The sequence below is a fragment of the Neophocaena asiaeorientalis genome, unplaced genomic scaffold, assembly GCF_003031525.2.
Source record: "Neophocaena asiaeorientalis asiaeorientalis breed wild unplaced genomic scaffold, Neophocaena_asiaeorientalis_V1.1 scaffold59, whole genome shotgun sequence".
Taxonomy (NCBI): Eukaryota; Metazoa; Chordata; class Mammalia; order Artiodactyla; family Phocoenidae; genus Neophocaena; species Neophocaena asiaeorientalis.
The window spans coordinates 2,954,004-2,969,860 of NW_020174268.1; the positions used below are offsets into that span (position 1 = coordinate 2,954,004).

A 15,857-nucleotide genomic window follows, 5' to 3' on the forward strand; every position below is an offset into this window, starting at 1 on the left:
TTCTTTTTGTGAACTGATGCAAAAACCTCACTTATAATACTTCTAAGGAGATTTGTTCAGCTATATTTCCTGTAAAAAGAGATGTCAGGGCTATTTTTATTATCTGTAATGAAACCCTGTTAGAGAAAATCTTGCTTTAACATTAAATCACTGCCCTTTTTTTCATTACGAAGTCTAAATGCCAAGGAAAAGTCAACTTGTAAGCTGGAGAGGTATATAAACAGTTCAATTATAGTGACTGCTAAAATAGATTTTATTATTTTTTTCTGTTTTCATAGTTCTTTTAAATCTTGATTAAGCCATTTTTAAGTACATAAGAGATAATTTGATGCTTTAATAGTAACATTTTTTTCTTATAATACAAAAAGAAGATTGCGTGGTTGATGTAGAGATTTTTGTTTTTAATGTGAATTTTTAAAGGACTTTTTTGTACAAGAGGTTTTTAAATATTTCTTTTAGTATGTACAGCCAACATTTGTATTACCTCAGATGTTGTAATGGGAAGTCATTTTTACTTCTGAGAATGAATATTAGCTTTGCTGAATTTTTATGTATAAGCAGACTTTTGGCTTATATGCTAACTTACGTAACCTCAGTCAAGATTTTCAGAAATACTTTGTTGAAGTTTATTAAAGTTAAGATTTAATTATCAGTTTTAATGGTTAAATTTTAAAGGAGCGAATTTAAGATGTAATTTGTTCTTAGAAGCCAAAGAAAATAAGTGGCATAGAAATAAATGATTTAGCTGTTCTTTGGGAGGAAAAAAATACACTCACATTTAAAGCTAAGTTTCTAGATTATTTAATTGAGATAGCGATATATAAAACTTAATTTCTAAAAATACCTTCTTGTTTAGTATGAAGCAAAGAAATTACCACAACTCACTGAGTCTGAGTTTTAGCATCAAAAGAGGTGCTGAGAAGAATAAAGTTCTTTCATAAGGATGTTTAGTGATGTTCATCTAATATTTTTGAGCTTGAAAAATGAATAGATAGGACGATTCTGAAAATGAACTCTTTCATTAGTCTCATACCATGTACTACTGTATTGAGACTAAGTTATCCATGCTGTGTTGGAGCTCAGCCTGCAAAGAAATGAATTGGCTGATTTTTGTCATTTGCAAGTCCAGCCAGGGTTACTGCAGCCTGCCAGTTGACCACATCAATGCATAATTTTGTGTGAAGTCGTCAAAAGGTACTATTTGTTTTAAAAGTGACACATTTAACTTTTTACTATGATTATTAATACAAGCAAAGAAGTTAGTAGTGCTTTCTTTTTTTTTTATTGTCATCAAGCCGTTTTCTAGGAATTTTCAGCAATATATCAATTCAGCTGTAATTCTAGTATGAAATACAGAAACTATGAACAAGCTTTTGGTGCCTACCATTAAAAATTAAATCCATAACTTTAATTCTTACAATCTCATTTTGTTTCACCACAGCTCTGTTTTAGTAGATCTGCATATCTGTCTTGGTCTCAAGGGTTAATTTTACCAGTTCAGTTTTCTTTGTAGATTTTTGCCATAAGTAGAAAGGATTTAAAATCTTACAGTCCCTTAAAATATTTTATTACCATTTACTTGAAACAACGATAGATAATGTACATGCTTGTTCATTGTGCAAATACTTAAGACATTCTGATTGAAAGACAGCTTAAGGAAAAATAAACAAATAGCAAAAGCATTCAGTCTTTATTTACAATATGTAGCAGATCACTGTTTTCACTTTAAGTGTGCGAGTCTGATCAGCAGGAACACCCTAGAGAAGGACATCTTTAGCGATAGAATTTACATACCGTTAGCTCACAGTAATTGATTAGCAGCAGGTCTCTGAGTACAGAGCTAGCTGGGCACGTTATTGGGGATGCCTTTGATGCTGTGGTTTTCCGAAGCTTGCTGGCTGCATGCTTGTTGCCTTTGTTCGTGACACAGGTAATTACTTGATAAAATGAAGTGCATCGCTGTGAACAATCGACCCTTTGGAGCAATCCAGGCTGGTCAGCAGTCTAAAACCACACTTTAAGGCCATCATTATGGCCTCGAACTTAAGAGTTTCCAAGGTGCAGACAAAGGTGTTGTCTTCCTTCAGTACAAGTCGAGTGCCATTTTCAGACTTGATGAAGTATTTAAATTGAATGATGTTTGACGATATTGAAAACTCCTCTGGAAAGCCATCCAGCCTGCTTTTGGACACCAGAACAATGCGAGATTTTATTTTTGATATGAAATCAGGAGCATTACAGAAGATTCTCAGTCCTTGTGAGCGATCATGGTTATCTGTTATTTCCAGGAAAGTAGTCTCCCTGGGTGTTAGCTGTTCTTTTTCCCACCTGGACTTCACTTCCTCCGCCAGTCCCTTGAGCTGAAAGAATTCTGCTTCTTGTGCGAGAAGTTGATTTTCTCGAAACCCTTCTGGCAGTAGAAGTTCTCCGTTTCGTAGGAAGTTTAGAACATGCCTGAAGAGGAGCCCATCCCTGTCTATGAAATAATGACCATCGGCATCAAATGGGCAGAGGATTTTTCCATTTACTATACCTTCAAGGAAAGTGTCTGGGTACTTGGTCAGTGTTTGTTTCTGAGTAATGTATAGGTATCCACCAACGTTGAGGGTCATCAGGGTGGATTTGCAGTTCTTTCCCTGGTCAGCATCTTCCAGGCTGTTGTGTTTCCCTTCATACTCCTTTTCTTTTTCTCTTCTGTTTATTTTACGCTCCATTTTTGAAAATGCTATTTCAGCTCGTTCTTCTTGGCGTTGAGATTTTTTAAAAAGAAACACTACCACACAAACACGCCTTTATTCAGCCCCAGCCTGGTGATGGAATGGAAATGCTGGCAGCGTTGCCTGTGCTGTCAGCTCGGTTTTGCAGTAGGTGGCGTGTCAGCTATGTATGCAGGAGCTTTCTGGAGTAAGAGGGGAAAAAGATAATTTGCATTTAACTATATCAGGGAAGGAACTCGCTGTGAAAAGGTTTTCATGTGTATTCTTTGAAGTAATGAAAGTTACTGAATAAATTGAATTTCCTACTGGCAGTTAAGCAGTTACATATGTTTAATTCTCCAGCTAATTTATCCACTTCTAAATGTCTTTTAAGTTATTAATCAGGCAGGCTTAATGTTGAATAATAGTGTCACCTTTTGGAGAATAATGTATGTTGAATTAGTATCATTTTTTAAAGTAAATCATAAGTAGGAAACCCAAAGACAAAGGACCTAGGTGTATAGAAGTTTTTCTCCTAAAAAAAGTCACACATTTCACAAGTGGTGTAGTCATTTTAGAGACACAAGTGAGAATATTTAAACCTGTTGTTTGTGACATTGTACTTGAATTTAATTGGATTTGCCTGTGATTCTGCTTTGTGGATCTTTAGCGAGTGAGAAGAAATTTTCTTCATGTACTTTAACAAAAGTCTCTGTTATTTTTGGCTTTTTACCCTAAAGGTAAAAAATCAAATATACAGGTTTTACAGTAATCTTTTTTTTTTTTTTGGTTAAGATTTCCTGTGGAAAATTCATAAGCTTGTTTCACCCTAAACGTGCTTCACTGCTGAACAAAGACTTGGACTGCTGTGGAAAACACTGTAACCGTGTGTCTGTGTGCACGCAGGCATGTGCTCCCTCGAGAAGATAACAGAGAGACACATTCAAAATACCTGCTGTAAAATAGTGTCATGGGCTAAGTTAGTTGGGTTTCTTTTGCCGCTGTTGGTTTTTTTTTCAGTGTTCACATAGGGGGAGAGAAAAGACCAAAGCCTAGCTGCCCTTTTTTTTTTTTTTTTTATTTTGGAGCTGGAACAGTGTGAGTGTGGTGGGTTTTTTTCCCCTTTCTTTTTTTTTCTCCTTCCGCTGTAACTTGCCTTCCAAAACATTTTAGGGATCTTGAGTCTTTGTTTCTAGAATTTAAAGACCCAGTGGTAAGAAATGTGAGCATTGTCCCCAGGGCACTATTATTTGGCTGATCTACCTGCCAGATGATTCTGAGGAGCTGCATTGTCCTCAGAATTAGACTTTAGATTTTTTTTTTTTTTTTTTTTTTTGGCGGTACGCGGGCCTCTCACTGCTGTGGCCTCTCCCGTTGCGGGGCACAGGCTCTGGACGCACAGGCTCAGCGGCCATGGCTCACGGGCCCAGCCGCTCCGCGGCATGTGGGATCTTCCCAGACCGGGGCACGAACCCGCATCCCCTGCATCGGCAGGCGGACTCTCAACCACTGCGCCACCAGGGAAGCCCTAGACTTTAGATTTTGTTAAATTGATTTATATTTTTATTACATTAAAGGTATTTGAAATTTTTTCAACTTTTTGTTGATAGAAATATTGGTGCAGATTCTTCTAAAAATGCTTGCCTTGCATTTTCTCTAAACAATGTTAGGTTTTCTTCAGATATAAAAATTTTACTTTTAATTATAGCGCATTTTGAATGTAGTATTTACGTATCCTTGAGCTTATCAAAATTTCATTGAAACTAAACTAGGAATCTAAGACATAACATTTTTAGGGCTGAGTTTTTGCTTTGAGACCATGAAATTGAACCAAAGGTAAGATTGAATTCTCGAGAGATTTTAGTGTTTTATGTAGAACTTTACAACTTGTTAAGAGTAAGCCAACATTTTGACTAAAACTTCCTGTCAGTACTGCATCATTTAAGAAGAGTTTACTATTATATTCTAACAATTTCATATGTGTTGATTTTGTGGTTTTGGAATCAGGTCTTACCTACGGCTATGACTTTTTCTGAAATATTGAATAGATTTGGGGGGTACAACTTTAGAAATGGAATTCTTGTGTTAATAGTCAATGCACGTGAGTAGTACCATGTAATGGCAAAACCAGCAAAGGCATGCCAGTTTCATTTACAGTTATAGTCCTGTGTCAGTGAACTTCGTGGGACACCAGAATCAATAGAACATAACTGTAGTATAGTGGTGGAGACTGTACGTTTAAATAAAATGATACAGTTGAATTCTATGTAAGGCTTAGTCTGCTTCCTTATACACTGTTTGGCCTCTTTATAGATGCCTTCCTGTTTATAGATGCCTTCCTGGGGGAGCCCTAAAGCTAGTGCTGCTGGAGGATTTGCTTCCATGGGGTGGGGAGGTGAGGCAGGACTGGAGGAAGCTGGACTGCTGATCCCTTCAGCCATCACCCCCAGGGCCACCTTACACTTGCAGACTTGCTCACTTCTGGTTTCTGCTTTCTGCTTTTTAATATTCCTGGTGTGTGTTCTTTGTTTCTCCTGGATTGCCTTGACAGACATGTGCCTAGACATGTGCCTCTAACCCTTGACCGCTCTTTCTCTGTAGACTTCACTCTGATGTTCTTGGCTTCTGCAGACCTGACCTGTGTGGTTTGTTTGCCGGCCGTGGCCTGGCAACAATAGTTGCCTTACAACAATAACGGAAGCCGTGTCTGACTGGAAGCTGATAAGAATCCATAGGACTTTTCTTTTATGTCCTATTGCTCCCAACTTGTGGTCTTGAGAAAGAAAAATGGTACCCAGTAGGTCCCAGCTTCTCTGCATTACTCCACTCCATCCCCATTAAAGCAAGATGATTGCAGCTTACAGAAATCACGGGGCTTTGTTGATCATTGCTGCTGTGGTGGTTCATATGCCCCTTAGGAGAAAGCCAGGTTGTCTTCTTTTTAGTCTTTTTTAAGCTTATATTTACCTGCTTTGGGGGGCTGTAGGGTGGGGAGAGTCATGTCAATCAAGTCCACACATGCCTAAAACTGTAAAAATGGTGCTTCAATAACTATTCCAAGGCAAACATCCATGGTTTATGTGACTACGTTTCTCTGCCTCACTGCAGATACCAACTGGAAGTAATCAGTTCAGTGGTTTCAGCAGAAGGGCTTAACCTACACATCAAAGATTAGCTCCCGGGCTTCCCTGGTGACGCAGTGGTTGAGAGTCCGCCTGCCGATGCAGGGGACACGGGTTCGAGATCAGCTCTATCAGTGCACTCTCCCACCAGCAGTGCCTGTGGTTTCCTGTTTCCCCACATTTTTTCCAACACTTGGTGTTATGTGCCTTTCTTTTTTTGTTTTGTTTTGTTTTATTTTTTACATTTCACATATAAGTGATACCATATAGTATTTGTCTTTTTCAGTCTGACCTCTTTCGCTTAGCATAATACCCTCCAAGTCCATCCATGTTGTGCAAATTTCATTCTTTTTGATGGCTGAATAGTATTACAGTGTGTGTGTGTGTGTGTGTGTGTGTGTGTGTGTGTGTGTATCTTCTCTATCTATTCATCTGTTGATGGACACTTAGGTTGCTTTCATATCTTGGCAACTGTAAAGAATGCTGCTGTGAACATTGGGTGCCTGTATCTTTTCGAATTAGAGTTTTCTCTGAATATATACCTAGGAGTGGAATTGCTGGGTCATATGGTAGCTCTGTTTTTAGTTTCTGAGAAACCTCCATACTCTTTTCCACAGTGGCTGCACCAGTTTAATTCCCATCAACAGTGTATGAGGATTCCCTTTTCTCCACATCCTCGCCAACATTTGTTATTTGTGTTCCTGTTGATGATAGCCAACTTTGAGGATGTAAACAGTGTCATTGTCAGGTTCTTGTTATGAGTATATTCATTGGTTAGGCCCAATGCCTAACCAAATTTTAGCAAAACCTTTCCACTATATGGTGATGCTAATCTTCCACTGTCTGCATTAGGCAGAATTTATTCCAGGCCAATGGGAATTCCCATCTTATCTACCAACTCTTGATAGGAAATGAGGTCATCATCATCAACATTATTGACACAGAACATGACCATAATATATGCTTGCTCCATTTACATGCCAGAGGTATTCTCCTGCCATGGAAGGAAGTAGAACCTTACCAAGAAGGTACCTCTCTTGGTTGGAAGATAAAAGATGTGATAATTCCCCTAGACTCAACAGATCACTTTCTGAAATTCAAGCACTCCTTTCCAAGGAAAAGGGATGGTCTCAGAAGCTGCCTTTATTAAAAACACTGGGCTTCTGTTTCCTCATTCTCTGTCTCTACCAAATCTTTTTGGTTATTTTCACCTGCATACATTAATGCCTGTTTTTAAAAAAAGATTATTTCCTATTACCTTAGGAAGAAAGTAAAACCAACTGCAGAAAGAGCAGTAGCTGTCAATTTTCACTTAAAGCTGGCACTATGTCTCTGCCCTGGTCTTTTGCAGATTTTTTAAGGCTTATTGATCTGGGTCTTTCTTCTTCACTTGAATTTGATACCCATCTACTTGATTCTGCAGTGATATCTTTATCTGTTCATTTTCCAAAATCTGGCTAACCTCTGGCCATCTGACTTGCATGTCCTCTCATTCCTTTTTGCCTTGATCTTCCTATAACTTTTACAAGCTGAGTTTCTCTTTTTTAATGTGTGGCTTTCTTGTTCTTCATAGCCTCCTGTTAATAGCATTGAATGTGAGAAATATTCACTTTGATATTCAGCTGTAATCTTGTTATTTTAGCCTCTTTTTTGGTGTTAAAAATATAAATAAATTACACAGTGTAATGTATTAACATATTTTAAGAATCAAGGATTTTTCTGTGTTAATCTAATTCTATTTGAACATCAAAACTTTAGTTTCGGGCTTCCCTGGTGGCGCAGTGATTGAGAGTCCGCCTGCCAATGCAGGGGACACGGGTTCGTGCCCCAGTCCGGGAAGATCCCACGTGCTGCAGAGCGGCTGGGCCTGTGAGCCCTGGCCACTGAGCCTGCGCATCTGGAGCCTGTGCTCCGCAACAGGAGAGGCCACAACGGTGAGAGGCCTGTGTACCGCAAAAACAAACAAAACAAAACAAAACTTTAGGATCATTTTGAAATATAAAATTTTTCTGCAAAATTAGATGTTGTCTTGTACTGGGCTTGCATCCCCACAAGTACTACCTCACTACCTTATGGAGCCGACTGACCACAGTATCTCACCGCCTGTGCAGAGTGCTGAAGTCCTCCTAGGACACATTCAGTATAGCCTTGGCAGGAAGGTGATGTGGATGTGTAATTCCAGTCAGGTGAATAAGCTTGTAAATGTTTTGCAGTGTTGAATTGAGTCTTCAGAGAAGCCCAGGAAACTTTGCTGCATCAGCAAATTTTTAAACCTCACCTGATGAGTGTAGAAAAGATGAAAACACTTTGTATCAAAAGGAGCACAAATAAAAATGACAGACTAAATGAGAAGTTCTGGCAAAATTCCATTCCACGTTTCTTTGCTTTTCATTACAGAGGTAATCTTGAAAACAAATTACATTAATTCATATTTTAAATGTACTTTGGGAGATGATTATTTCAGGGAAAACTGTGTTTTATAATTCTGTAGGCAGAAGTCATTTAAGTTTTTAAAAACGAGTTTGCTTTTTTTTTGAAGTGCAAACTATGCATTATTATTCACTGGAAAATTTTATTGTAACTAGATGAGCAAAGCACTTCTATGAGCCATCAAATGAACACTGAAATTATATTGTGTAGAACTCATTTTTATAGTGCTATTTGGCAAAACGGAATTTTGCCTCCTCTTTCAGAAGGAGATGTTTTAAGTTAATAGCCATTGTCTACAATCTCAAAATGAGGGACATGACTTTGAAAAGTTGTAAAGTTAATGTTGTTATGAAATCAGTAACCCAAAGAGTCTCTGCTGCTGGTGCGGTGCCCTACCAATGTCCCTCCTGTCATCATCTTGATTTTAGATTCTCTTGTGTCTTCAGTGATGACATGGTGTTGAGGAGAGAGGGGGTCCTGAACCAGCAGGACAGTATATCATGGTTCATAGGAGGAAATGGAGTTCTTCCACAGTGCAGAGTGATTGCAAATCAGGGATGGATAAGTCTGTCATATTGCACACTTCTTCACATTTAACATTTCTGAAATCAGGGTACGTCTTAAAATCATTGGCTTGTAAAATTCTCATGGTAGTATTTTGTGTTTCTTGGTGGCACATAAAATGATGGTGACTATTACAACTGATGGTATCTTAGATTTGATGAAATATTTGAGCAGTTCTGTAAGCTGTTATCCCCATACCACCAGAAAATAAAATTACCAGAGATGCAGGAAGAGGAAAAGATGTAGGGGAGAGGAGGAGAGAAATATCAGGGCAGAAGTTCTCAACCCTGGCTGCTGCATATTAGAATTATCTAGCGAGGTGGTAAAAACACCTCTTGCCCGCACAGTGCAATTAGGGTAGAATCTCTGACAGTGGGCCCAGTAGTTTTTAAGAAGCTTCCCAGGTGATTCTTAGGATCAATCAGAGTTGAAGAACTACCATATACAGGAAATTGGTGAGCTCAGGAAGGGGAACTTACCCCAAAGGAGTTCTTAATGATGAGGGCATAATTTCTACTTGGTAGTTATGAGGATCACTTACTATTAAAGTGTCTTGAAAATTGTAAAGAACTAAACTAGTATGTGGTATTACTACTGTTCCTAAACATGGTGAAGAGAACAGGAGTTATTGAGGATGAAAGTAATGAAACTTGAATCATATTCAGTTGATTTAAAAATGTGTCATCAGATGGTCTATATTAATATTGTATCCCTCAACTATATTACAGGCTTTCTAAGTGCAGGGGTCTGTATTTTTCTTCCTTTGTACCCCTCATCACATCTAGCACAGTGTTTGGCACTATTTAACTGTAATGAAGCACTATAGTAAAAGTCTTTTCTTTTTACTTGGCAAACTTAATCTTTCCTGGAAGGATTTGTTTTTCTGTCCATTTAATCACATTTGCTATTGTTTTTGAATTCTCTCTAATTTCAAGTGCAACAGCCAAAGCTGCATTTGCACCCTTTGATGAAGGTCTAACTAAGACAAACTATCACAGTACTCTGATTTTCCTTTTCATTTATTATTACAACGCAGCAGTACTTCATTTTTTTAAATAAAACTATATTTTATTTCTGGGTTTTATTCAACCTCTTATTTTATTTTCTTTATCCATTTGTCTATTTTTTTTTTTTTTTTTTCGGACCCCCCATTTGTCTATTTTTTGTTAACATCTTTATTGGAGTATAATTGCTTTACAGTGGTGTGTAAGTTTTGCTGTATAACAAAGTGAGTCGGCTGTCCATATATCCCCATATCCCCTCCCTCTTGCTTCTCCCTCCCACCCTCCCTGTCCCACCCGTCTAGGGGGTCACAGAGCACCAAGCTGATCTCCCTGTGCTATGTGGCTGCTTCCCACTAGCTATCTATTTTACATTTGGTAGTGTATATATATCCATGCCACTCTCTCACTTCGTCCCAGCTTACCCTTCCCACTCTCTGTGTCCTCAAGTCCATTCTCTACATCTGCGTCTTTATTCCTTTTCTGTGCCTAGGTTCTTCAGAACCCTTTTTTCTTTTTCTTTTTAGATTCCATATATATGTGTGAGCATACAGTATTTGTTTTTCTCTTTCTGACTTACTTCACCCTGTATGATGGACTCTGGGTCCATCCATCTCACTACAAATAACTCAATTTCATTTCTTTTTATGGCTGAGTAATATTCCACTGTATATATGTGCTACATCTTCTTTATCCATTCATCTGATGATGGAGGTTTTTGCGGTATGTGGGCCTCTCCCTGTTGTGACCTCTCCCGTTGCAGAGCACAGGCTCCAGATGCACAGGCTCAGCAGCCATGGCTCACGGGCCCAGCCACTCCGCGGCATTTGGGATCTTCCTGGATTGAGGCACGAACCCGTGTCCCCTGCATCGGCAGGCGGACTCTCAACCACTGCGCCACCAGGGAAGCCCCTCATTGTAGTTTTGACTTGCATTTCTCTAATGAATAGTGATGTTGAGCATCCTTTCATGTGTTTGTTGGCAATCTGTATATCTTCTTTGGAGAAATGTCTGTTTGGGTCTTCTGCCCATTTTTGGATTGGGTTGTTTGTTTTTTTGATATTGAGCTGCATGAGCTGCTTGTAAATTTTGGAGATTAGTCCTTTGCCAGTTGCTTTGTTTGCAGATATTTTCTCCCATTCTGAGGGTTATCTTTTCATCTTGTTTCTGGTTTCATTTGCTGTGCAAAAGCTTTTAAGTTTCATTAGTTCCCATTTATTTATTTTTGGTTTTATTTCCATTTCTCTAGGAGGTGGGTCAAAAAGGATCTTGCTGTGATTTATGTCATGAAGTGTTCTGCCTATGTTTTCCCCTAAGAGTTTTATAGTGTATGGCCTTACATTTAGGTCTTTAATCCATTTTGAGTTTATTTTTGTGTATGGTGTTAAGGAGTGTTCTAATTTCATTCTTTTACATGTAGCTGTCCAGTTTTCTGAGCACCACTTATTGAAGAGGCTGTCTTCTCTCCATTATATATTCTTGCCTCCTTTATCAAACATAAGGTGACCATATGTGTGTGGGTTTATCTCTGGGCTTTCTGTCCTGTTCCATTGATTTATATTTCTGTTTTTTGTGCCAGTACCATACTGTCTTGATTACTGTAGCTTTGTAGTATACTCTGAAGTCTGGTGCCTGATTCCTCCAGCTCCGTATTTCTTTCTCAAGATGGTTTTGTCTATTCGGGGTCTTTTGTGCTTCCATACAAATTGTGCAGTTTTTTTGTTCTAGTTGTGTGAAAAATGCCAATGGTAGTTTGATCGGGATTGCATTAAATCTGTAGATTGCTTTGGGTAGTATAGTCGTTTTCACAATGTTGATTCTTCCAACCCAAGAACACGATGTATCTCTCCATCTGTTTGTATCATCTTTAATTTCTTTCATCAGTGTCTTATAGTTTTCTGCATATAGGTCTTTTGTCTCCTTAGGTAGGTTTATTCCTAGGTATTTTACTCTTTTTGTTGCAGTGGTAAATGGGAGTGTTTCCTTAATTTCTCTTTCAGATTTTTCATCATTAGTGTATAGGAATGCAAGAGATATCTGTGCGTTAATTTTGTGTCCTGCTACTTTACCAGATTTATTGATTAGCTCTAGTAGTGTTCTGGTAGCATCTTTAGGATTCTCTATGTATAGTATAATGTCATCTGCAAACAGTGACACTTTTACTTCTTCTCTGATTTGGATTCCTTTTATTTCTTTTTCTTCTCTGATTGCTATGGCTAAAACTTCCAAACTATGTTGAATAATAGTGGTGAGAGTGGGCAACCTTGTCTTGTTCCTGATCTTAGTAGAAATGGTTTCAGTTTTTCACTGTTGGGAATGATGTTGGCTGTGGGTCATATATGCCTTTTATTACGTTGAGGTAAGTTCCTTCTGTACCTACTTTCTGCAGGGTTTTTATCATAAATGGGTGTTGAATTTTGTCGAAAGCTTTCTCTGCATCTATTGAGATGATCATACGGTTTTTAGTCTTCACTTTGTTAATATGGTATATCACATTGATTGATTTGCATATATTGAAGAATCCTTGCATTCCTGGGATAAATCCCACTTGATCATGTGTATGGTCCTTTTAATGTGCTGTTGGATTATGTTTGCTAGTATTTTGTTAAGTGTTTTTGCACCTATGTTCATCAGTGATGTTGGCGTATAGTTTTCTTTTATTGTGACATCTTTGTCTGGTTTTGGTATCAGGGTGATGGTGGCCTCGTACAATGAGTTTGGGAGTGTTGCTCCCTCTGCTGTATTTTGGAAGAGTTTGAGAAGGATGTGTGTTAGCTCTTCTCTAAATGTTTGATAGAATTCACCTGTGAAGCCATCTGTCCTGGGCTTTTGTTTGTTGGAAGATTTTTAATCACAGTTTCAATTTCAGTGCTTGTGATTGGTCTGTTTATTATTTCTGTTTCTTCCTGGTTCAGTCCAGAAGGTTGTGCTTTTCTAAGAAATTGTTCTTTTCTTCTAGGTTGTCCATTTTATTGGCATATAGTTGCTTGTAGTAATCTCTCATGATCCTTTGTATTTCTGCAGTGTCAGTTGTTACTTCTCCTTTTTCATTTCTAATTCTATTGATCTGAGTCTTCTCCCTTTTTTTTTTGATGGTCTGGCTAATGGTTTATCAATTTTGTTTTTCTTCTCAAAGAACCATCTTTTAGTTTTATTGATCTTTGCTATCATTTCCTTCATTTCTTTTTCATTTATTTCTGATCTGATATTTGTGATTTCTTTCCTTCTGCTAACTTTGGGGTTTTTTTTGCTCTTCTTACTCTCATTGCTTTAGGTGTAAGGTTAGGTTGTTTATTTGAGATTTTTCTTGTTTCTTGAGGTAGGATTGTATTGCTCTAAACTTCCCTCCTAGAACTGCTTTTGTTGCATCCTGTAGGTTTTGGGTCATTGTATTTTCATTGTCATTTTTTTCTAGGTATTTTTTGTTTTCCTCTGATTTCTTCAGTGCCCTCTTGGTTATTTAGTAGCATATCGTTTAGCCTCCATGTGTTTGTATTTCTTTTTCCTGTAATTGATATCCAGTCTCATAGCGTTGTGGTCTGAAAAGATACTTGATACAATTTCAGTTTTCTTAAATTTACCAAGGCTTGATTTGTGACCCAAGATATGATCTATCCTGGAGAATGTTCCATGAGCACTTGGGAAGAAAGTGTATTCTGTTGTTTTGGGATGGAATATCCTATAAATATAAATTAAATCCATCTTGTTTAATGTGTCATTTAAAGCTTGTGTTTATTTATTTTCATTTTGGATGATCTGTCCAGTGGTGAAAGTGGGGTGTTAAAGTCCCCTACTATGAATGTGTTACTGTCGATTTCCCCTTTTATGGCTGTTAGCATTTGCCTTATGTATTGGCTGCATGAATATTTACAATTGCTATATCTTCTTCTTGGATTGATCCCTTGATCATTATGTAGTGTCCTTCTTTGTCTCTTCTAATAAACTTTATTTTAAAGTCTATTTTGTCTGATATGAGAATTGCTACTCCAGCTTTCTTTTGATTTCCATTTGCATGGAATATCTTTTTCCATCCCCTCACTTTCAGTCTGTATGTGTCTCTAGACCTGAAGTGGGTCTCTTGTAGACAGCATATACATACAGGTCTTGTTTTTGTACACAGCCAGTCTATGTCTTTCATTTACATTTAAGGTAATTATCGATATATATGTTCCTATTACCGTTTTCTTAATTGTTTTGGGTTGTTATTGTAGGTCTTTTCCTTCTCTTGTGTTTCCTGCCTGGAGTTCTTTAGCTTTTGTCATAAAGCTGGTTTGGTGGTGCTGAATTCTCTTAGCTTTTGCTTGTCTGTAAAGGTTTTAATTTCTCCGTCGAATCTGAATGAGATCCTTTCTGGGTAGAGTAATCTTGGTTGTAGGTTTTCCCCTTTCATCCCTTGAAATATGTCCTGCCACACCCTTCTGGCTTGCATAGTTTCTGCTGAAAGATCAGCTGTTAACCTTGTGGGGATTCTCTTGTATGTTATTTGTTGCTTTTCCCTTGCTGCTTTTAATATTTTTTCTTTGTATTTAATTTTTGATAGTTTGATGAATATGTGTGTTGGCATGTTTCTTCTTGGATGTATCCTGTATGGGACTCTCTGTGCTTCCTGGACTTAATTGACTATTTCCTTTCCCATATTAAGGAAGTTTTCAACTATTCAAATATTTTCTCAGTCCCTTTCTTTTTCTCTTCTTCTTCTCGATTCGAATGTTGGTGCATTTAATGTTGTCCCAGAGGTCTCTGAGACTGTCCGCAGTTCTTTTCATTCTTTTTTCTTTATTCTGCTCTGCAGTAGTTATTTCCACTATTTTATCTTCCAGGTCACTTATCCATTCTTCTGCCTCAGGTATTCTGCTATTGATTCCTTCTAGAGAATTTTTAATTTCATTTATTGTGTTGTTCATCATTGTTTGCTTCCTCTTTAGTTCTTCTAGGTCCTTGTTAAACATTTCTTGTATTGTCTCCACTCTATTTCCAAGATTTTGGATCATCTTTAGTATCATTATTCTGAATTCTTTTTCAGGTAGACTGCCTATTTCCTCTTCATTTATTTGACCTGGTGGGTTTTTACCTTGCTCCTTCATCTGCTGTGTGTTTCTCTGTCTTCGCATTTTGCTTAACTTACTGTGTTTGGGGTCTCCTTTTCGGAGGCTGAAGGTTCATAGTTCCCGTTGTTTTTGGTGTCTGCCCCCAGTGGGTAAGGTTGGTTCAGTGGGTTGTGTACGCTTCCTGGTGGAGGGGACTGGTGCCTGTGTTCTGGTGGATGAGGCTAGATCTTGTCTTTCTGATGGGCAGGACTGCGTCTGGTGGTATGTTTTGGGGTGTCTGTCAACTTATTACGATTTTAGGCAGCCTCTCTGCTAATGGGTGGGGTTGTCTTCCTGTTTTGGTAGTTGTTTGGCATGGGGTGTCCAGCCCTGGAGCTTGCTGGTCGTTGAGTGGAGCTGGGTCTTAGCGTTGAGATGGAGATCTCTGGGAGAGCTCTCACCGATTGATACTACCAGGGAGGTCTGTGGTGGACCAGTGTCCTGAACTTGGCTCTCCCCCCTCAGAGGTTCACGCCTGACACCTGGCGGGAGCACCAAGACCCTGTCAGCCACACAGTATGTGTTAGGCGTTCCACCAGACTCTGGGAATACCAGCAGGGAACTGCTTCTGCCTTGCTGAAGACAGCTTTTTCTGAGACACAGCTGCCAGCAAACCAGAGGTCCTGCAGTGGGGCAACCGTACATCTATGGGGCCAGACGCTGGTTCTGGGGGCTCAGAGAGGACTGGAAGGGCAAGAGGAGAAAGAGGAAGAGGGAATTGGGAACTAGAAAGCTGGTGTGGAGTGGTAGAGCCAACCTCTTATTCTCGAAAGCAACTTTTAGATTAGGGATTATGTCTGTTTATACAGCATTACAACATTATGCCCACATCTGTATTTGAGGATTTATATTGATTAATTATATATATTAAATTCTATATATAATTATATATAACAAGCAAAAAAGAGACTACTGTGAAGTATAGGAGGAATGATAACTTGTGAACTTGCCTCGTAA

General features: G+C 38.5%; 2 protein-coding genes across 2 annotated transcripts in view; one reads left to right on the forward strand and one right to left on the reverse strand.

Moving 5' to 3' along the window:
- Nucleotides 1-15,857, forward strand: part of GTF2F2 (general transcription factor IIF subunit 2) — a 153,005-nt gene that overhangs the window by 61,382 nt on the left and 75,766 nt on the right. The window lies entirely within an intron of this gene.
- Nucleotides 1,267-2,820, reverse strand: KCTD4 (potassium channel tetramerization domain containing 4). The gene has a single exon (XM_024755609.1). The coding sequence runs from the start codon at nucleotides 2,712-2,714 to the stop codon at nucleotides 1,935-1,937; it is 780 nt and encodes a 259-aa protein (XP_024611377.1). The 5' UTR covers nucleotides 2,715-2,820; the 3' UTR covers nucleotides 1,267-1,934.